The sequence below is a fragment of the Vicugna pacos genome, chromosome 13, assembly GCF_048564905.1.
Source record: "Vicugna pacos chromosome 13, VicPac4, whole genome shotgun sequence".
Lineage (NCBI taxonomy): Eukaryota > Metazoa > Chordata > Mammalia > Artiodactyla > Camelidae > Vicugna > Vicugna pacos.
The window spans coordinates 28,628,941-28,652,338 of record NC_132999.1 but is presented as its reverse complement, the minus strand read 5'-3'; the positions used below and the strand labels follow the sequence as shown (position 1 = coordinate 28,652,338).

At 51.6% G+C, this 23,398-nt stretch overlaps 1 protein-coding gene across 6 annotated transcripts in view; it reads right to left on the bottom strand.

The window, feature by feature from the left end:
• The window catches only part of GLIS1 (GLIS family zinc finger 1), a 211,519-nt gene that overhangs the window by 68,950 nt on the left and 119,171 nt on the right, over positions 1–23,398 (bottom strand). For all 6 annotated transcript variants that reach the window (XM_072974421.1, XM_072974420.1, XM_072974423.1 and 3 more), the window contains exons 3-4: positions 14,667–14,844; positions 9,524–10,406 (exon numbers count right to left, since the gene is read on the bottom strand). In XM_072974421.1, the coding sequence (XP_072830522.1) occupies positions 9,524–10,406; positions 14,667–14,844 (1,061 nt within the window). The remainder of the gene's footprint in view (positions 1–9,523; positions 10,407–14,666; positions 14,845–23,398) is intronic.

Genomic DNA, 23,398 nt, shown 5'->3' with positions numbered 1-23,398 from the left:
CAGGGGGACCTGCTGCTCCCCTTCAGATGTACCTGCCACACCACCAATATTCTAAATGTTAATGCTAATTGTGTTACTCTCTTGCTCAAAACCCTTCCACCACTCTCTCCCTTGCCCTCAGGGTACAGCCTAAGCTCCTCATATTGGACTTCGACACTCTTAAAGGTCCAACTCCATGTCTTCTCCCAGCCCCCATGCACAGAACGCACTCCAACCATAAGAGGACACCTATGCTCCCCGCAAGTGTCAAGACTGTCACGTCTTTTGTATGTACTGTTCCCTTTCCTTTAAATGCCTTTCCTCGTGGTCTGCCCCTGGAAAGCTCCTAACCTCCCTTCAAAGCCTAGTTCTCTTGACATCCTGGGGAAGTCTTCTCCGCCCTCTGTGTCTCTGCAGCATGTGGTTAATTTCCTCGCCATCAGACCACTCCTCATTTGATGCCGTACCCCCTGCTTCTAGCATCGAACCTGGCACAGCATGGGTATCAAAAAAGCCGAGCTGAAAAACTGGGGGAAGACAACACAGCTGAGCCCAAGATACCCTTGTGAGGAAGGGAACAGACAAGCCCATTGTCCAGAGTCTTGGAGCGTCCGAGGACACTGAGGCCATAGAGGTGTGGTGTGGCCCATCACCCACTTAACAGACGAGGCCAGGACGCTGAGGGCCGTCACTGCAGCAGTCCAAGGGAGGCGCGTGAAGTCGGCTCAGATGACCCGTCTGCCATCCAGTGGAGACAGAGCCTATTAACGCTCAGTCGTGAAGTTTACCATTTCCAGGATGTCCCTCTTAGAAAACATGTTCTGGACGCTTTCTTCGAGTCACTGTTGATTTTATCTGACTTTTTCATTCCAATAAAATCAAAAGCTTTTTCTCCTTTTCTTAGTTTAAATTCAATTCAGAGGGTTTTTTTTTATCCTTAATTTTTTTCATATTCCATAAAGCAGTGTTGAGTTCACAAAACTTGGCCAGTGTTCCTGTACCCTCGATTTTAGTGCTCTTAGGAATTCTCATGTCTACGAGAGCTCGGGTTTGATGACTCAGAAAAAAAAAAAAAGGGAACAAGGACTCCTGTTTTCAAGCATGGAGTATTTTGCCAGGCATGAGGTAAGTGCTCCATATACATGATCTCATTTAACTCTCACAACACTCTCCCTTTTACACACAGGAAACTGAGGCTCAAAGGCCACGTGACTTGTTTGAGGTCTCACGGCTGGTTAAGGGGCAGAGCGAGGATTTGAACCCTAGTTGTTATCCTATGTGTTTACCCATTGGTCCACCCTGGCTCACCAATTCTTGGCTCAGAATTTAAACGAGATGGGGGGTGGGGAGTCAGGGAGGGAGAGGAGGTAGGGCTGGGGATGGGGAGGTGAACAGGAGTAGAGTGGGGAGGGGTGGACGGGAGGGGGTGGCGGATGGAGTAAGGTGGGCTGTGGAGCAGGGAAGGAGGAGGCCAGAAGAGCTGCAGAAAGAGGCCAAAAGGCCAAGAACTGCATTTTGGGAGCATGTGACTAGTAAGTTATGTCCCTGATGGGAAACCCACCTGGGAGGAATGCGCCCTTGAGGGTGGCTGTGTATTCCGGGCCCAGTTATAGGCAGGAGTGCTGGACTAGGAGTCAGGCATTCAACTTTGATCCCCTCTGCAGAGCACTCTGCAGTTTGTGGAGCACAGAAACTCTTCTGGGGTGAGCACCACAAGCCCCATTTCACAGATGCATAAATGGAGGCTTAGAAGTGAAGTGACTTATTCAAGGTTGCACAGCCAGTGAGCAGCAGAGCTGGGAGGAGTCTCCATCTCCATCTCTCCCAACTTCCTCTGGCTTTTCCTTTCCCAGCAAGTCATTTCTGTCTGGGGCCTCAGTTTCTCCTCTGTACAGTGAGGAGAGGGGATCCTCAGGGCTCTGAGTTGATCACAAAGCTGAAGTTTACAGAGTCTCTTCTTATGAAGATCCCTGTGTTTGATTTTTTTAAAACTAGGGAAGAGAGGAAGGCATTCAGTGTAAGCAAAGATCTGTGAAGCTGGAGCCTTGGCTTCAAGAGGGGAAAGGACATTAGCATTTGTTGGGCCCCCAGGGAACACAGAGTGTTAGGCATTAATCCCATTTCACAGTTCAGAAAACTGAGGCTCAGCACGGCCAAGTGACCCATCCAAGGTCACACGCCCATCCATGGCAGAGCTGGGACTTACAACAACCTTTTCTGTTCCTCTGGGGACACTCTTGACTACATGGCCACTATGCATTTCAGACTCTCCTTTTTTTCCTTTCCTAATGCAGACTACCCAGGGCAGTCAGAACCATTTGTTGTGCACTTACTGTGTGCCAGGCACTGCACAAGCATCTGGGATATGGTACCTCATCAAAGCCTCGCCATAGTCCTATTCCTTCTGCTTTACAGGTGAGGCTTGCTTTAGAGGCTTACTATCGAGAACAGTATGGAGGTTCCTTAAAAAACTAAAAATAGAGTTACCATATGATCCAGCAATCCCACTACTGGGCATATATCCAGAAAAGATGAAAACTCTAATTCAAAACGATACATATATCCCAATGTTCATTGCAGCACTATTTCCAATAGCCAAGACACAAAAGTAACCTAAATGTCTATCAACAGATGACTGGATAAAGAAGATGTGGTATATGTATAGATATATATACAATGGGATACTACTAAGCCATAAAAAAGAATGAAATAATGCCATTTGCAGCAACATGGATGAACCTGGAGATTATCATACTAAGGGAAGTAAGTCAGACAGAGTAAGACAAATATCATATGATATCACTTAAATGTGGAATCTAAAAAAAAATAGAAAGGAACTTATTTACAAAACAGAACTATACTCACCTACATAGAAAACAGACTCATGGTTACCAAAGAGGGAAGGGAAGGGGAGAGATAAATTTGGAATTTGGGATTAACAGGTACACATTACTACATATAAAATAGGTAAACAACAAAGACCTACAATATAGCACAGGGAACTATATTCAATGTCTCGTAATAACCTATGATGGAAAATAATCTGAAAAATAATACATATTTCATGTATATCTATGTATAATTGAATCACTTTGCTGTACACCTGAAACACAGTAAATCAACTACACTTCAATAAAAAAAGAAAAATTAAAAAGAAAACAGAGGCTTGCAGAAGTCAAGCTACTTGCACACAATCACAGGCTGATTGGTGGCAAAGCCAGGTTTCAAGTTAAGGCTTTCCTGCAGGAAAACTTCACGCACCAGATTAGTGGGTGAACATGACCATCTTTAAGGTCCCTCTAATCTTGCGACTTCACAGGAAACTGCTCTGGAGGACAGTGTCCAGGCAAATTCACATAGCCTCGGAACAGAGAGGTCAGATGGCCACCAGGGCAGAGCCTTTGTACCAGGGGGTAGGCTCAACTCCTTTGCTTCCAAGGCAACGCCAGGTGTCAAATGGCATGTGGTCCCCAAGACACTTGTCCACACCAGGAACACGATTATAAATGGAGCAACATGTGCTGGGAGAGCAGGAGGCATGGAGAAAGGGGGCACTGAGGAGGGGACACTGGACTGGGCTGTGCAGGATGGTTAGCAGTTTGTTGGGCCAGGAAAGGCAGTCTAGACATAGGTACCAGCAAAAGCCAAGGCCCAGAGGAGGGAAAGAAGCTGGAATGCACAGACTCACTAGGAATTCGGGAGGGGAGGAAGCTTCAGGGCAGGGAGGAACAAAGTAGAATAGACATCCCAGGCCTACTGTTAATTCACTGGGTGATGCTGGGCTACTGAGGCCCCCTCTCTGGCCTTCACCTTACCCATCTAACCATGAGTAGAAACAAGAACTGACATGGTCCCAGGAGGCGTTGTTAATGAGGGCACACCTGGATGCCAACTTGATGGCTGCCTTTGCCCAGAAAGTTTTTCCTACCCAGACCCTCTCCACCCCCCGCAAGAAGAACAAGGTAAGGCTCAGGCCCCCATTTCCAAAGTGGGTGGACTTGGGGTCCTGAGCTGGTTGGACCAGCTTGGCCTCTCTGGGCTCATGCACAGCAGAATCCTCCACGGCAGGGGGGTTTAAACTATGTTCCATTTTACAACTTTTTAACCTCATCAGAAACCCTAGCTTCCAGAAAGGAAGATATTGTTTTCAAGTGACTTACTTATTTTAAAGAAGGTGAAATGTCTTATTTTTCATCCCACAGTGCTCTCCCCTCTAACACAGAACGAAAGACCCATCATGTTAGCAGGGCAGGGGACCTGCAGGCTCTCAAGGTGATGGGGTGCTGGCCTGGGAAACCTAGTTAAAGCAGACGTCAATCCGTTTCCCTGCTTCACCAGGGCTCTGAGAGCCCAGAGTGGCTTTGACTCCCTTCTATGACCCCATAGCCCACCAGGGCCTGGCACACAGGAGGCACGCTTGCTCAGTGTCAGCTTGCCGAATGAGTTTCAGATCTGGATGTTCTCTCGACATTTGTAAGCAGACTGATGATTCACTGCCTGGGAGGTGGCTTGGGGTCATGGCTAGCACACAGTCTCAAATTTGACCCCATGATGCACTTGGGGCCTGAACTTCAGCATGAACTGGACTATCCTTCCCTCATCTGTAAAATGGGGATAATTCCAGTCTCTAGAAAAGTTCTAAGCACTGAAAACATGCATGAGTGGAAGCCCTAAATACTAAAAAACACCCAGTGAGTATTTCTGTACCCCTTGACTGACTTGGACGAGGTTACGCAGTCAGGCTCAGACCCTCAGCTCCTGGCTCCCCCCTCCCTCCCTCCGTCCTCCAGCAATAAGATCACAAGATTCAAGGGTAGCATCCCTCCCACGGCACCAGAAGTCTAGCATCACACCATGTCTCTGGACCCCCAGCTCCCAGCACTAGGGCAGGCACACAGGGGAGCCTACCCCTCAGGTGAGGCAAGTGCTTCAGGGAAGGATGCTTCCCTCATTTGAGGGTCACTTTCCCACAGTGTAATGTTCCCCAGCTTTTGGTTACCAGTCCTTTCAGGAAACCCCCTGCTTGCTGAAGCTGCCCCATTTCCTGTGTGATCCTGGCTCCCCATCTTCTCAGGGTCTGTCTTCCCCATGCCCCTTCCATACATGATGAGGATGGACTGGTAAACGAGCCTGAAACAGACATTTCTAACTCCCTAGTAATCCCTAGGATGAGTCTGAGATGTTGGGATGAGTCAGGAGTGTCAGCTGGCCTAGGAATACGTGCAACCCACAAGGCTGGTCTCAGGACATGGATTTGGGGGAATAAGCAGATGCCCCGGACCCCGCCCACTATGATATGAGAAGCACAGAGGACTGTATTCTGCTGAAAGGAGAGCCTGGGCAAAGGCTGGTAGGTGGAGGGCAGCATGGCCCGTGGGATGGTCCAGGCAGCTGCACCAGGTGATACAGAGCAGGCCATTGCATCTGTGAACGTCAGTTTCTTCTTCTGGGCATGGTAATCCATGGCTGGGCATAGTTTGTCTTCAAATATCTTAGGTCTCTTCTCCCTCAGGACTTCCCATGAGATACAATCCCAGACCCCGGTCAAGCCTCTCTGATGTATGTCCCTGGTCTCAGGTCCACTGGTACCTGGGATAGACTGCAGAGGTGTAGGGGATGGGGTCCAGTGGCCAGTGTGGCTGCAGCTGCCAGAGGAACCCAGACAGGAAGGATGTAAGTAGCCTCGAGGCTCCAGCTGTGCATCAGGACTGAGCCAGCAGGGACAAGAGCCTCCTCCCTGTGCCTCTGTCCCAACTTCTCTCCTAGCTTCAGTCACACTGAACAGACACCATCTGACACCGAGCAGGTGCTCTGCATCGCTGGCAGACAACTGACAAGGCCACCAGCATGAGTGACAGCCCTGCCCACCTCACCAACAGCAGAGATCAAGTCCAGGCTCTACTAACTAACTGGCTCTTTTGAGCCTCAGGGTCCTCATTTATAAAACAGCCATAAATGATCTTGTCCTAATTCATAGGGTTACTGGATGAATCTCCTAAGATGATCAGTGTAAAGAGTGTGACTGGGAAGAAGAGAATTAACTAAGCACTTCCTTAAATCATCTCCTTTAACCTTTATAACAACAGGTCAAAGAGGCAGGTACTATGATCGCCCCATTTTACAGTCGAGTATGCTATTGCTCAGAGAGGCTAAGCCACCTGCCTGAGGTCACACAGCTGGTAGGTGGCAGGGCCCCAGGTCAGTGTGACTCACTCTAGGGCTTTCACGTGTCTTTCACACAAACCTTCCAAGCTGTGCTCACAGCTTTGGTCAAGCTCGTCACAAAAGTCAGGGGTTGCTGTCATGATTATTTCATAAAACCAGGGATACGAGTTTTCCTTTTTCACTCAGCCTGTCTTTTTCTCGATGTGGAGAAAAGCAAACTCAGTCTGCTAATTTCTGCAGTCTCAGACAATCAGAATTCCAACTGTCTGGGAGAGCCAACCTAAGAAAGCAAGAAATTAATCTTTTCAAAGTTAACGTCTTCGAGGCGTCGCGTCAGTATTTGGGTTGGACGTAACCTTGCTATCGTAACGCAGATGAAACCCCCAATTTAATAAGGCTAAGACAACTCCGACAACGCAAGAAACATAACAGGATATTGCAAAGAGATTAGGGAGCTTCCTCTGGATGGCGTGGACGGGCCGTGGAGAGGGCAGGGTGGGGGGCGGTGCAGTTCACCCTGGGGGGCCAGCAAGGCGAGTCCCAGTCCCCAGCTTGGCCCGAAAGGCCTGGGCAGAGGAGAGCTGGGCTCCTCGAAGCTTGTCCAGGCCGGCCTGGTGTGGGAGCAGAGGCTCCGCAGGCTAAATGCGAACCAGCTGCGAGGACGGGAGCGTTACAGTTGGACGGGGCGGGGAAGGCTTACCTCATGAAAGAACTGTGGAAACGGCTGCTGGAAAGATAATAAAAGGATTAACTGCTATTTTAGTGGGCCATTTACTCTTCAATCAAAGTGTCTCATCTATTTCCTGTTCTCCGGAGACTCCGGGTCCAAAATTCCTTTGTCTATTACAGCACATGGTAGCAGAGGCCTGTCATGAGAAATTAATAATTTTACAGGGAAGGAAGATTTTACTTATCTGGGTGCGGGCTAGGGCCCGCCCCTTCCCCTGGGTTACCTACTGCGCCAGCCTCACAGGAAGGGGAAGCATGCCCACGGCCGGCAAGGCGGAGCTCACAGATCTCTGCTACCATCTCCAGAGGACAGCACGGTAGTGCCCTGGGACCCCCGAGAACAATCAGTTTAACAGGAGATGATATACACAAACAAGAGCATCAGTTTAGAAAGCAGTGGGTTCAACTCCCACTCCAATGGTTACTAGCTGGGTAACCTTGGGCAAGTTATTTTTATTATTGTTCCCATTATTACTATCATGAGTATGAGCCTCTATTGCTACTGCTGTTGTTATTTGTCTCTAACTAGCTGTGTGACCTGGAACAAATTATGAATGTCTCTGAGCCTTAGTTTCCTCATCTGCAAAGTGGGGATTAGTAGTATCTGCCCCATAGGGTTGTTATGAGGACCACATGGAGCGTGAGGACCACAGGACTAACAGCCCCCCAACACAGTCAGCACTCATGAGCTACTTGCTGTAATTACTGCCCAAATCCTAAACCCCCAAAGAGGCAAGATGAAGTGTTCTCATAGTAGCAAGTGGAAGGCCAGCTGGACCCTGTTGAATCTTTGTTTCTTCATCTGTAAAAACCCTGTTTTACAAGATTCTTATAAAGATTAAATGCAACCACAGGCGAGTACAGACATGGCTTGAACACCACCTCCTCCATGAAGCCTTGCTAGGCCTCTTCTCTCTGGGCCGAGGCAAACTCCATCCCAGACCCTGTCACTGGTCTCCACACCCATCTTCCACCCATCCCTGACTGTGACTGCCCCCAGGCAAAGACTTTGGTAGGTCCAGGTCTGGGTCCCTAGAGCCAGGCATGAGCCAGGCATGAGCCAGGTGTAAGCCAGTGTCCTGTGGAGTCTGCTGAGCCAAAGAGATCCTGGCAGGCTGGCCCAGGAGAAGAAACCCTACAGAGAGATCCCGAGACTGCTCTGAGTGATCTGAGCCTCTCTGACCCCTCAGTGGGCCTCCATTTCTCAACCTGGAAAATGGGCAGGGAAGGCCCAGATCACCTCCAAGTTTCCTCATGCCTAACACAGAAATTCCAGGATGCTGTGATTCCACATGGGAGCCCGAGTGCTAGAAGGCCACCAAGCACACCATGCCGGTGTTCAGGCCAGGTGGTCTTCATGAGGGCCCCGCAGACACTAGTGGGGTCACCCCAGGAGAGAGGATGTAAAGGAGAACTACAGCTCAGTGGCTGTCCACAGCAGGATCTCAGAGAGAGGTGGGACCCGTCTGTCCAGGAGTCTTGCCCTATAATGTCCGCTGGGCATCAACTCCTAGACAAGTCATGTGTCAACACCCCAAGTGAACTGGGGCATCACCAGGGACTGGCCCAGCCACCAGCTCTCCCTCCAGCACAGCCTTGGCCCAAAGGCGCATGATACAGCTCACCTTCTCAGCCTGCTCACTCTAGCCTCTCCCCATGACACCGGCACACCAGCCACAGGATCCATCATGCTTCCTTTCTTTGGCAGAGGCTGTTCCCTGCCCCTCACTTGTCTATAAAGTGAATTCCTTCTCATCCTCAAGGCTCAGCCTCCTTAAAGCTGAATAAGCTGGTTCAGTGGGTGCCCAGCTTACAGCTCCACAAGCAGATGGGCCCCATGGGCCAACAGCTGGTCCCAGGAGGGTGGAGTTGATGCTGCTGGTTGCTGATATTTCCTGCCCCCTCCCCGGCCCTGCAAACACTGCTCTGGGCTTTGAGCAGAACAGAGGTATACCTCTCCCCCAGCTGCACCCCTCCCCAGCCTGAGTTCTCCATGAGACAGGGCCCATTGACAGTGATAAGACACGAGTGTAGAACTCTTCCTTGGCTCTGACACTGGCGCTGCAGACCAGACACGCTGCTTCCTTCCTCTGACTTACCCGTGCTATCCAGGACCTTATCAGCTAATGTCTGGCCCTACCCCAAGGCCTGCCCTGGGGACCCGCAGCTCTCAAGTCAGATGCCTGTGAGGACTCGGTGCTCCTTGGAGGAAACCAAGCCTGTGGCTGCCCCCAGAAGGCCCAGGGAGCCTCCCTGGGAAGGACTTCAGATGAAGATCCAGCACTAGGGGAAAGTAATGTGCCCCATGACTCACTTGGCCATCAGCACTGGGACACTCAGCTTCTGTATGTAAGAGAGAAGGCTGGCCAAGCCCCTCTGACTCAGAGCACGTGTCACCACCTGAATGAGTGTGTGCGACACCAGGCCATGGAGCGTGGAAGATGGGACACCTGGCGAGTCCGAGGTGCCCTCTGCCGAGGTTCCCAGTTACAGGGCACTGACCCTTGTGACCAGTGGCCACATCTACAGTATTGGTCCTTCCTTCATCAAGCACAGGGGATCCCAGCCAGCCCCCGGTGAGGAGCCCAGGCAGGCCTCTCCCAGGGCAGCGAAGTGGGGGCTGCTCTGCCCGGGCGGCGGGGGAACTCACCATGCACTTGTTGGGCTTCTCGCCTGAGTGCACCCTCATGTGGATGAGCAGCTTGTAGCGGGCGTTGAAGGGCTTGTATCGGCGCACGCAGCCTGCCCAGAAGCAGGTGAAGTCCTCGCCCTTGCGCTGGTCGATGTGGCTCTTCTCGATGTGCCGCACCAGCTCCTCCTGCTGCTCATAGGCTGCACAGCAGTCCACCCAACGGCACGCCTGCCGCCCAGCCACCGCCCTGCCCGCCAGGCCCAGCCCCAGGCCTCCAAGGCCGGGACCAGGCGGCAGCTGAGACAGGGGGTAGGGGGGCGGCAGGCCCTGCTGGTGAGGCCCGAAGAGCTCTGAGAACTCGTCCGCAGGCTCCTGCTTCAGGAAGCCGGCCTTCCGGCAGGTGTCCAATTGCAAACTACCCTCGTGGCTCTCGGTGGACGCAGGGCTGGGCCGGGCACGTTTGGGAGGGCCCCCCAGGTCTCCCGGCAGAGGAGGGCTCCGGAGTCCGTTGACACAGGTGACCAGAGCTGTCTGGGAGGAGCGGATGATGGAGGTGACATCGGAGGAGGCGCACGGTGAGGCAGAGACGGAGGAGGTGGGAGGCAGGCCCAGGAGGCAGCAGCGCTTCAGGCCACCCTCGGGGAGGTGGGCCTCAGGTTGGGGGCCCAGGCCAGAGCTGGGTTCACTGCCCAGAAGGTAACAGGAAGGTGCAGGGGTGGCAAGGCCTCGGCCCGGGAGGTCCAGGTCCGTGTGCAGGCCCGTGGCGGGCGGGGCCCGGCAGTGGGCGGACAGGGGCGCACGAGATTCTGTCATGGCCCGGTAGTCGGGCAGGGACTCCTGCTTGATGTGCTGTGTGGCCGGAAGGCTGCCGTTCACATATGTGGCCTGGGGCCTGGGCGACCTGGAAGACAGTGCCAGAGAGGTCATGAGAGGATGGACAGTCCACAGTGGGGAGGCCCAGGCAGGGGACGGCGGGGAGCCTGAGGACAGAGGGGTGGAGAAGCCCAGAGCAGGAAAGAGAGGCTGAGGGCTGGCAGCAGAGAGACCAGGACTCTGGGCAACTCTGGTTGTCCGGGCAGAAGAAGAGTGTGGAGGAAAAAGAGGAGAGCGAGGAAGCGGAGGGGGCTGGGGAGAGGTTCGAGAGAGTGGGAGGTCTGAAAACATGAATGTGCCCAGGAGAACGCCAGCAAGGAGCACGGTTCATCCTTTTGCCAAATCCAGACCAGCCTCTCCAGCCCAAGCGCCATCCACCCTGCCTCCAAGGCCTCCCTGGGTCTGCCCTGCCCCTCTCCCCATGACCTTCCAGTGAACTGTGAAGGAAGAAGGCTGAGGATGGCTCTTTGAGGGATACCAAGTCCATTTTGTTTTAAATTCTGCTTACTTGTCCCTTCAATCTTGTAATTTTTCTTAATTTCTAAAAAAGTTAACTTTGCTATGTTTTACCCCAAGCAATCTGTCTTTTCCACTATGAACATCAGTGGGTGGGGGTTTGAATCACAGTCACAGGGGGGCATCCTGAGAAAAAGCTTCTTGGTGTGGTGGGGGGCAGGGGAAGGTGTCCCAGGATTTCAAACCCAGACTCCGTGAGTGCACAATATGCATCTCTCGGGGAAGCCATGGGCAGGCAGGCCAGGCGAGGCAGCAAGAGACCTGGGTTTGAGGCCACGCCTAGCCACTCCTAGCCATGCAAACCTTGGCAAGGTGCTTTGGGCCATTCTCTGCACCTCAACATCTAATGGTTTGCCTCCTGAGGGTGGGGATGGTGTGATGCGCAGAGCCTGGATCACCAGGATGCTGTCATCACCACACATGTGGCACATGCCTTCCTAAAGGGGCCTCTCCCAAATGTGGGACAAGTAAGTGCACGTAGAGATACCAGGGCCTGCTGGTCACCAGAGTACTCTGAGAAGAGGAGAGGCCAGCAAGGTGACACTGGACTCAGGGTCAGAGAAGCCCTAATGGCTGACTGAGCAGAACAAAAAGCCTGCTTATGAGCCCAAAGTCTGACGAGGACACCCCATGCATCCAAAAACCTCTCCCCATCTGAGCCTCAGTTTCTTCACCTGTGAAATGAGGACTAACCCTCCAGACTCAGAGGCGGGCGACCAGGATCAAGGGAGGAAACAGATGCTATGACAGCCCTCTGGGAAGAGGAGGCCAGGTGAGTGGTGCCAACACCACTGCCATGATCACCACCGCTGTCCTGGGGCTCTCTGCAGCAGGGGTTTTGGGGCCATCCCCTGTCCCTCTGCTTTCAGTGTGGCCCTGCAGCCCCAGCCCCTCCCTCTCGGGCTCCCTGCAGTTGTGGCATCCTCAGCTCCAGCCGTGAGGTGGAGGGGAGGGGACAGGACAGGGGAGAAGCAAAGTTAGAGCCCAGAGCCCTCAGAGAGCACAGGCTCCAACCCCATCTCTACCGAGAGGGTGCATGGCTTGCCCGCAGTCACAAGGAGCAAACCAGCGACAGGCCTGGAACCAGAACCCAGGCGCCCCGTCTCCTCCCTCCCCCTCCGGTGTGTGCAGTTCTCATGTGCAGACCTAACCTGGAGTTTTGCCTGGATAGGAGTCTGGGGAAGGGGCTCTTCTGTTTGGTTTTCAACTGCACTTGAACAGTTCTCCACCTCACTCACCAGAGACCTTTCTTCCCTCCCAGGAACTCTGCTGCCCACAGTGCAGTCACGGGGTAGAATCGGAAGGAGCAAATGCATCCCCCCACCTCCAGGGTGGGGGCGCTGGGCCCACCATCGCCAGCCCCGAGCTCCAAGTAGCTTCTAGATCTGATTTTAAGTTATGATTTTGCGGAGCTTAAAAAGAAGTAAAAGCACAGCTGCTCCTTGCAAGGTCGTGCTCCTGGACCTTGTGGAGGTGGGCACAGGCAGGGGAAGGCAGCCAGGTAAGCGTCTATTTGGAGCAATCGCTTTAAAAATAGTGTCAGGTTAAAGTACCAATACCAGGAGAAGAGAGCAGCTGTGTGTTCTGCGATGGAGCTACCTGAATAATCACCAGCAAGACCCTGGATGGCATCCAGTGGGGAGGGGGCAGCTCAGGCCTTGGTGTCCCCTGGCTCAGGATGCTGGCTGTCTCTGTGAGGCCAGGCAGTGATTCTGGCCCTGCTCTGTCGTGGAGCCCTGTGTGCCTTGGGCCATCCCCATCACATCTCTAGAAACTGTGAGCTTGGATTTCTGGACAGAGTGAACCACTCCAGGCGCTTTCCCAGACCAGTCTCATGAATCCTAGCAGTACAACAATTTGCGGTATCTGCTGAATGCATGGCCAAGTTCTTCCAGGGAGAGACCACCATCTGTTTCACACTGATGAAAACTGAAGCAACTGGCCCGAGCCCTCAAAGGCTGGTAGCGCTAGAGCAGGAATCTGAACTTGGATCTGGTTGAATCACAGGGAGCAGCAAGAACAGGGAGGCTCTGAACACAAGGCGATCCAGTGGGAAGGGGAAGGCACAGGATCCGACTGGGTGTGAGATGGGGGCTGAGACAGACCCTCTTTGTCTTTAGGAAACGGAGAGAGTTTGGAAGAGCCAGATCAGTAGCAGAGGTGGCAGCAACTCAGACTGATGCTGGCATAGGGTTCTGGGTATAGACTCTCCTGTGCCCTAACTGTCAAAATGACAATCCAAATGACAAAGGATATTTCTGATCGTCTCTACCCAAAAAAACACCCAACTGCTTAGCTTTCATAGCTTCTACCCTGAGATAGAAAGAATTTCACTGGAGAAACTGGATGCTGCCGGGGAAGCCTCAGTAAATAATCAAGCAGATACATGCATTTGACTATTACCAAGCAATGACAACTCAAAGTCCTTACTCCTTGTTACATACATACTTGTATCCCCCTAAAACCTATAGGTTGAAGCCCTAACCCCAATGTGACTGGATTTGGAGGTAGGGCCTTTAGGGAGGTAATTAAGGTTAAGTGAGGTCATAGGGTGGGTGGGACCCTAATCCAATAGGACTGGTGTCCTTTCAAGAAGAGGAAAAGATACCCAGTGGTGTGCACACAGAGAAGGGACCACGTGAGGACACAGAGAGGAGGAGGCCGTCTACGAGCCAAGGAGAGAGGTCTCAAGGAGAATGCAAACTTGCAGATGCCTTGATCTCTTCTAGCCTCCAGTACTACGAGGACATAAATGTCTGTTGTTTAAGTCACCCAGTCTGAGGCGTTTTGTTACGGCAGCTTGATTAGACTGATAACACTCCTGTAAATCAGGAGTCTCAGTAATATCAAAGAGGGTCATGGGGAATCCACATTCTCAAAGAAAAACTGTTGAACGTGGGAAGAATAAGTATCCTGCTAATTAGTAATATCTCCCGCTGTGGGGCTCCTGCTGGAAAGTAAACTCCATCAGGGAGATCTCTGCTTCCTTCACCAAGGCACCCACCCCAGCACCAACCACTGTGCCTGGCACAGAGTCGGTGCCTGATAAATGACCGGAAAAGGAATGAATAGCAAATAGGCAACTGGGCCAGTTTTTAGAATCTCTGGTCTGTGAAACAGCCTCTAGGCCTGCAGCCCCAGGCAATGGGTGAGAGCCCTGGGGCCAAGTGGGTGGGTGCAGAGGCCTGTCTGTGGCTGGGCAAACCAGGGCACAGAGGCATGTCTGGGACCCGGGGAGAAGCCACAAGAGGCAGAGTTCAGCTCATATGCAATCTGACGGAACATCTGTCCAGAGGTGGATGTCACCGGAAATGTGCAAGCACTGACTGATGGTTACCTGGCAGAGCTGTGTGGGACAACGGCTTCCTGGGGTAGGAGACACTTGTGGGGAAGAACCCCTCTTTGCTCTAGGAGCCATTCAGGGTTCGACACTACAGTGTGTATGAACCCTGAGCTGGGTTTTCCCTCCCCAAGCTCTTCCCCATCCTCTGAATCTTCCTCTTCTGAAATGACTGATTCTCTGTAACAGCCAGACGCACCTCAGTAAAACCATTTGTCTCTCATGAGGCCTGCAGTGCTGCAGTGTGGAGTCTAGACCAGGCAGTCATCCATGTGCTACTGGGCTCTGGCTGGTCTCTGGCCCTCCTGTGCCTCAGTTTCCCTGTGTGTCCCACAAGTCAGGTAGACCAGGTGAGGTGTAGAGGCCCCCTAAGTCCCTGGGCTCCCGGAGCATCCACAGAAGGCAGCTGATGCGTGGGAACGAAGCACATACCTGCTGGGGTGGGGGAAATGCAGCAGCCTCTCACAGGCTAGAGGGTGGCCCCGTGGTGGTGGGCTTCCTGCAGGGAGAAACAGGCCCTGGCGGCAGGTGGGGCCAGGGCCCTCCGCAAGGTCCAGGTCCAGCAGGCTCTTCTCTGAGCCCGGGGTGCAGTGGCCGTAGCTCCCATTCACTGCGCAGAGAAAGACAGGAAGAGGAGACGAGGTGAGTGGGGACAGTCTGCAGAGGGTGTAGGCAGAGGGCAGTCACTGGGGTACTGTGTGGGACAGAGCTCCACTGAGCAACACTAACTGAACCCCTGCTGCGTCCGAGGCCACGGGGTCACCTATTAACTTCCATAATCACCAGCGGGATCAGTAACAAAACCCCCAATTCTCAGATGCAGATGCTGAGCTCTAGTGGGTAAATGACCTTCACACAAACACAGAGCACTCCGACGGACCAGACACTACCCCTGGTATGGGACACATGGCGAGCGAGACACATAAACTCCTATCTCTTGGAGCTTGCGATCTATGACCCTCACACCGACCACCTAACACTCATTCGACAAGGTGCACGGCCATGCCTAGGGCTGGCTGCCCAGCAGGCTGGGTGAATGTTACTGACGTCTGGAGGTCAAGGAGCAGGTGCTCACTAAACAGCATTTTTTCTTGTTATCCCTGAAGCTCAATCCACGTTGTTTTCCAAACTGCATTACCCCCATAGAAACACAGTCCACAGTCATTCACACCTCTGCATCCTCCACGACCTTTCACAGCCTAACTGCCATATGAGCCTACCATAAGCAGATGCGCCTCAGTTAGCCTTGAAATCTGTACAAAGCCCTTAAAAACAACGTAAAGTATAATAAAAATGTTAGGCATGATGGCTCTAAGCTCCGTGCCCTCTCTGGGCCTCAGTTTTCTCATCTACAGTGTGATGAGAAAACTAACTTCTTGGGCTTTCTGTCCAATCACTTGGCAGGGTTATGCTAAGGAGGAAAGGGCATGGGCTTTGGGGCCTGATGAGCTGGGGTGAGCCCCTTCTGCCCCCCACCAAGTCTGTGACTCTAGCAAGTCCCTCCTTGAGGCCCACCCTCCCCGAGGCCGGTCCCCGTGTGAACCGCGGACAGCCATGCCGGTTCTCCAGAGGTGCTGTGAAGTTCTGAGAGCTGAGGTGCAGAGCCCCCAGCACAGTGCAGGCACCTAGCCAGCAGTGCACCAGGAGTGGAAATCACTCTTATTGTCAAATGGCACTTTGAAAAGTGTAAAGTGTCCCATGAATGTAATAAAACATTAAGAGGCCTAAGGATTGTCCGCTTCAGGGCTGATCGTGAGCCGGTGTCGGCTCTTTTCTCATCTTAATGGTTTACCTTGCTCAGCGTGAGAACAAGGACAACAGAAGTGTCCTTTGCTGAGCAGTACGTGCCGGCCCCAACTCCACTGTCTCATCGGAGCCTCCCACTGCCCTTGCAGGGAGAGAGGAGCATTATCCTCACTGTACAGAGGAGAAAGCCGAGGCTCAGGAGGGCTAAACTACTTGCTCAAGATCACACAGCTAGTAAAAGTTTGGCGTGGCTTTCTGGCTCAGGTCATTCAGACCCAAACCCCACATCTTAATCTCTATGTAATTAAAAAGTGGCCTCTTAGAGAGACAGAAGCCCAACCTCATCCTCCAGGATCCAGCTCCCCTAACCCTAACTCTAGCCCCCTCCCCCAACCCCAGGCAGCCTCTTCACAGAAGGCCACGCAGTGCTAAGTCTCCTTGTGCCCAAAGCTCTGGACAGGCACCAGGCGTTCACCTGCCAAGCACTGCAGTCTGCACATGAGGCTGCAATGCTCTCAAGGTCCTAGGGCAAGTGACAAGTCTCCAGTCAAGTGTCCCGCTGGTCCCCTCCCAGGCCAAGCGCTGGGCCAGTGTCCTGCTGTGAGGAACACTGGCTCCCGCTGGCTTTGGCTGCTGCTTGGCCAGCCCCTCATAAGCTTATTTTTTAATAACTTGGTTGTTTTTTAATTAAAAAGAAATCCCCGGTAACAAATATGAATGGTCTGAGTTAATGAGAGCAGGCTGCTGCTCGTTTAAGTCTGTCTCTGCTTGGCGGTCTCTGCCTTTTTCAAATCGTTTCTGCTTGAGATTTTACTGTCCCACTGAGGCAAACCCCGGGGCTGGGCCTCAGCAAACTGTGGCTAATTTTATGACCATTAATAGCATTTGGAGCAAAGAGAGCTTAATTATCATGTGGGGCTGTCCTGTCAGGGTCTTTCTCCCAGAGTCTGTGGGTCAGGGAGGCGGCTCTAAGTTTCTTCTGAGGACCCACCAGGCCCGCTGGGGACCCCTGGGTTACCTACCCCTCCTTCACCTAGGAGGAGGTGAGGAGAGATGGAAGGCAGAGCCCCATAAAGGCACAGGGGAGCCCAGCATGTATCAAGCTCTGTTCATCAAGCCCAACCTATTCGATCACCAGGCACATTTGATTCTTTCAAGTGTCCATCCCTGTGAGGCAGCTCATTACAGCCATTTTCCAGATGAGAAAAGTTGAGATGTGGAGAAATTAGGTGCTTCCCGCCAGGCTCTAAGGTCCATAAGAGGCAGGGATACAATTCAAACCCAGATCTCTCAGACTTCAAAGCCCAAGTCTCGTCCTGCTGCTTCTCAGCCAACTGAAGAACATCCAAGGACCTCCAAGCAAGCATCCCCACCCTTGACTCCAGTGAAGATCATGTTAGGGAGCCTGCGGGGCTCCATTGTCTCAATGACTCCTAAACTTCGGTCTTTGAAAAACAACCCTGCCAGGTGGTAAGACCACTCCATCTCAGGCAAGCACACGAAGGCTCAGAGAAGATTAGGGGGTTACCCAAGGTCACACACAGAGTAAGGGGCTGGGTTGAGATGCAAACCCCATCACCTCCAGGGGAAGAAACAATCATTACTGGACAGATGATTGGAGCCTATTGGTGGCTTCTCTGCTGGACACAGTAAGAGGTTTTCCTACAATAAATAGGCAGTTTTGGGAGAGAAGGAGGAAAGAGTCCTTCAGGTCACAGTTTGGCACTGCCCAGGGCTTCAAGACCACTCAAGCCCTCGTCTTGTGTGAACCTCATAGCATCCTGATGAAAGCACTGGCCTCCCCACCTCACAGACGGACATGAGCACCAGAGCTGGTCAGTGGCCACCCAAGGTCACGTGGCAATTGCTGGTCTAGCCAGGGCAGAACCCATGCCAGACCCTGCCCTGGGCCACCTGCTTTCTCCAAGACTGGAAATTAAACCAGCAGCTGTGTCCCAGAGATGCTGTCACCACTGGAAAGATGTGGCTACTGTCACTCTGCAACCCCAGGCCCTCCCATTGCCTTCCTGCCTGTTGGCATTTTGCCTCCCTGTCCCCAAGGGTGTCACAGGACCCACCCTTGCCTCCTCTCTGTCTCCAAGGAGCAAGAATGGAGACTTCCTCTGGGGAGGCAGCAAAGTGAGAGGGGCTCTGCTGCCCTGAGGCAGGCTGGGGGCGCCCTGGGAAGGGGTCTGCACCCAGCAGCCATGTCTCCCTCTGTGCCACAGGGAGCCAAGAGCAGACCTTGGACCTAGCTCTTCCCACATAAATGAAGCTTCTTTAGAGGCTGGGAGGGTGAAATGGTCCTCTGTTCATTTTCACAAATTGGTGAGAAAACTGAGAATGTCAGGGTTGGGACTGACTGGCCATCTATTTTATTAACAGATGAAAAAATTGAGGCTCAGAGAAGGAAAGGTACTGCCTTGGTCACATAGCAAATCTGTAGCAGAACCTGGACTGGCACCCCTGGGGCAAGAGTCTGGTTTAGTTTCTTCTTCAAGCCTCAGTTTTCTCATCTTTAAACTAGGGTTAACTCCTCACAAGGCTGTGGTGACAATTGAGATTATGAACACAACGCATTTGGCGTGGGGCCTAGCTCACATAAGCATTTGAAAAGTGATGGTAATGATAATTCCTTCTCCTATGGACCCTCGGGTTCAGGATGGGGTCGGAAGGCAGGGTCCTGTTATGAGAAGTATTCTATCCCCAGAAAGGTCAGGTCAGATGACCCTGAGGTCAGACTCAGAAGGACAAGCCCCAAGGTTTAGAGGTCACCAACTATAGGACTGGTCAAACTGAATGAGGTCACAGCCAGCAAATCTAAAGCAAACGGGCTCCAGTTACACACCACAGAGCTGTGCAAATTACCGTAATGACTTGGCTAGAAAGTGGTACCACATATAAGGTGACTCCCCACAAGAATTTTAATTTACACTGAAAACTGCCAAGTCTGTATGAGAGGGACAATGATGTATTCATTCAGCATCTCGGGCCCAGCTGCTGCCTCCTTGCTGTCCCAGGAGCAGCCAGTGGCTGAGTCAAGGAAGGCCTACATGACAACAGTTCCTCATTCATGGACAAGCAGACTTCTAGTGCCCACTAGGTGCCAAGCTGGTGATGGGGTTCTGCAGTTTACAGTCCACAAGTCGTTTCACAGCCATTACCTATGAGCTTCGCTACAATACTCAGAAGTTGGCTGGGCAGACTCAGAGGAGGCAAGCAGTTTGCCAAGGTCACACAGCAACTGTAGGGCTCAGACAACAGACTTTCTCTGTAACAACAGACAGTATATATTTTAAGCTTTGTAGGTCATACACTGTCAGCCACAAGTACTTCACTCTGTTGTACTGTGGAAAGCAACCATGGACAACGTGCAAATAGGTGATTGGGCTGTGTTCCAACAAAACCTTATTGAGAAAAAAGCTTACTGCTTCTTGGGCTGTAACATGCCAACCCCAATCTAATGCAGGTGTTAGACATGAGCTTTGCAGTTAGAAAGACTTTCTTGCATCCGTAAAACGTGGAGAATTTTACAGTTGGCACTGATGACGTGAAAACCATTGTCAACTCTGACTGCAGGGCTGGTCCCTGGTAGGTGGAGGTACCGCCGACCTGGCTCGGGGGCCCTCACAGCCCGGGCTCACCTCGGCCGGTCCACTCGCACTCCCACGATACTTTGTTGCTGCACTGCACATGCCCTTGCCCTCCAGTCAGGGTACCTGACATCTCCCAGGCCCCTCTGGACCCTCTGAGCTCAGCAGAAGTGCAACTCCTTCTGAAATGTTCCGTGATCTCTCCTGCCCTCCTCAAGCTCCCCTACCTCTGCACACAGCAGTCCCTGAGAATAGCTGCCAATTAGGGTGCATCTGTGAAATACTCAACACATTTGATCTCTAAATCTCCACATCACCACCACAAGGTGGGGACTGTAACACTCCGCACTGCCACCCTGATGCTGTGCAGTTAGAGCCTTGCTTCCTCAAGAATCTGTGAAATCCTTCAGGACAAGGGTCTTGGAGCTCCAGAGTTGCTGAAAGCACTGCATCCCAAGACATGATCTTGTCCAACTTATTTCACATACAGAAGAGAAAACAGGGGTCTGGATAGGGGAGAGGCTGGTCCTACTCACAGAGCTAGCAAGTTCTCACGACACCTGGGCTCCATCGGGGGATATTCCCCTTACTCCTAGCACACGGTTAGACCCACAGTAGGTGCTTAGAAACACTGGGAAGGGGGGCAGGATTGACTGTTCAAATTCACTTTTGTGCCTACTGTATGTCAGACACTGACTTAGGGAAACAGAACAAGCTTTTGTCACACACACACACACACACATACACACACCCCTAGGTTGAAGCCTTAGCTCCACCAATAACTTTCTGGCTACTTGACCCTAGATGAGCTACCTTACTCTTTTGAGCCACAGTTCCTTCATCTGTAAAATGGGGATAAGGATCTCAGCTCCAGGGGGTGGCTGTGAGAATTAAATGGGTAAGACATGCAGAGGTGTGGTACCTGGTACAGTCAGCACTTTAGTAAAGTCCCCTCTCCTGCTTTCATGACCGGCAGGGGACACAGTCACAGATTCCCTGGGGTGATGTGCCTTCAGCAACAGTAGCTTACTTTCTGAGGCAGTGACACCAGTGGCCACAGAGGGCAGCCTCAGGTTAACAGGGTTTTGAGTCTCAGCCTGGGCTCTCCAGGCCCCCCTCTCTGAGCCTCAGCTTTCCCCTCTGAGTAGTGGGAGTGCCAGGCCCGAGCAGGAGGGGCACTAGAGACCCCAGAAAGCTGGGGACACTGGGCCCAGGGAGGGTGAGTGCTGGGCCTCTAAGGACACTCAGCAAAGGCTGAACCTGTCATGTCTGCACTCCAGGGCCCCTTTTGCCTTGGTGCTGCCCCGTCATGCCCTCTCTTCCCTCCTCACCAAACCCAAAGGCCCGGCAACCAGCAGGAAGCGAGGGCTTCCAAAAGAGGAGAAGCAGGAGGACAGCCAAACTTTTTCTCCAGTCTCCACAGCCTGGCGGGGTGGGCTGCTCGGCCTGGAGCTGTCTTGGGGTGCCACAGGCTCCATCAGGGAGCCTGTAACCTAGGCAGGGCCTCCGGAGCTACAGAGCCTGATGCTCAAGGCCTCACGCCGGGCTTATGGCCTCCCCTTTAAAGCTAAGCCAGATTTACAGGGACTCAGGCCAGTAGAATCTGAGCAGGCTCACCTCGGGACGGCGTCGCAGAGAACGAGCCTCCAGGTCTGTCGCATCCAGGGCCAGGAAATGAGTAGCCCAAGGTTGGTTACACACTTGGGTGCAGGTATGTATGTATATAAGCACATGTATGGGCCAAGCTTCCCTGCACATTCTCTTACTGCTACCTAATTAGCACCTATTGTTGTAGAAAAAAATTAGAAAATGTACCAAGGCAACAATTAGAAAAGATACCACATACAAAGCTACAAACCAGAGAGCCACAGCAGACACACAGGATGGCAGATAAACCTCTGTGGTGTTTCCCTAAGCACCTATATATTTTTTGAGAGAAATAAGGCTGGTATTATTTTCTTGTACTCTACTTTTTTCATTTAGTAACATATCATGAATAGTTAAGTTTATGGAGTGCCCATTATGTGCCTGGCACAGTACTAGGCTCTCTACATGCCAGAACTACTAATGCCATTTTCGAGGAAGAGTAAGTGGCCTGCCCAAGGTCATGCAGCTGGTGAATGGTGGAATTAAGATGCAAGCCCAGCTCTCTCAGCCTGGGAAGACAGTGCTGACCAGACATGACTTCACACCATTAAGGGAGTCAATGCAGCTGATTACGTCCCCATTCTATTAGTCTGCTTCAGCTGCCATAACAAAATACCATATCCTGGGTGACTTAAACAACAGAAGTGCATTTTCCTACAGTTCTGGAGTCTGGAAGTCCATGATCAAGGTTCCTGCTGATTTGGTTTCCGGTGAGGGCTGTCTTCCCGGCTTAAAGAGAGCCACCTTCTCACTGAGTCCCTCCTACGGCCTTTCCTTACTGCATACATGGAGAGAGACAGAGAGCGTGCACATGCTCTGGTATCTCTTCTCATAAGGACACTAATCCTATTGGATCAGGGCCCCACCCTTATGACCTCATTTAACTTTAATTTCTCCCTTAGAGACCCCGTCTCCAAATACATCCACTCTGGAGGTTGGGGCTTCAACATATGAATTTTGGGAGGGACACAAACATCCAGTCCATAACAACTACTATTCGTTCCATCCTTTATTGTCCCTCCCAGGGTCTCGTAATTCCATTGTCTATCAACAGGGCTTGAGAAGGAGACATGGGAGAGCATAGCAGATGAGAGTGCCGATTCTGGGGCCTAACTGACTAGGTTTGAATCCTGGTTTTGCCATTTATTAGCTGTGACCTTGTCTAAGTCAAGTGACTTAACTGCTCTATGCCACAGTTTATGAAGTTAAAATGGGTTCATATACCACATGTAAAGTACCCAGAAGAGTACACCTGGCACACAGTAGGCATTCTGTTAGTGTCTGCTCTCATTGTTGTTCTTATTAACTATATTCCAGGGCAGCCTGCAGAAGTCTGAACCAATCAGCGTGGTCTCATCTCCCCAGCCCACAATGCCACAGTGATGGTCTCAGAGAGCCATGTAATGCAAGTTGGTTTAATTAGGCAGAGGCCTGGAACTTCCGTTTGACACTGGGGAAAGAGCAGCCTCCACTCCCCTACATGCAAAACTGTCCATTGTGGAAAATTACCAGACAGTACTTCTGCCCGTTATCTATCTTTCTGGGGCAACAATGTATGCTAGACGTTTTCACCACGTTTTATAACTCTCTTATGCTCTTTTCTGAACTTTCCATCCTTTTTTAACTTTCATGCTTCATCTAGATATTGTCTACTAAACTATTTTCCAATTTATGAATCTGTTCTTTAACTGCATCTAATCTATTAAATCCACCTTTTGAGTTCTTAGATTTTTTTGTACTTTTTAGTTTAAATTTTTCCATTTGATTAATTTTTATAGCTTTCAGATACCTGTTGAAATTCTTTATTTGGTAATCTATCTCCTTGAACACAGTAATCACAGTTATTTTATTTTATTTTTTCCTTTTTTTAAAAAAATGGCAGTAGTGGGGATTGAACCCAGGACCTTGTGCATGCTAAGCATACGGTTTACCACTAAGCTATACCCCCACCCCATCACAGTTATTTTAGATTCTGTGCCCAAAAAACCTAATATGTGAACCACCTGTGAGTCTGTTTTTGTCATGTTTTTCCCCCTCTCGGTCCTGCCTCCTGGTATCCCTGGTAATTTCTGACTGAATGTGCAACATTGTGTATGAAATTTCTACAGGCTCCAGATGATCTCTTCCTCCAGAGAGAATTTTCTTCTGCTTTTCAAAGGCAGTTAAAAGAGAGGAAGA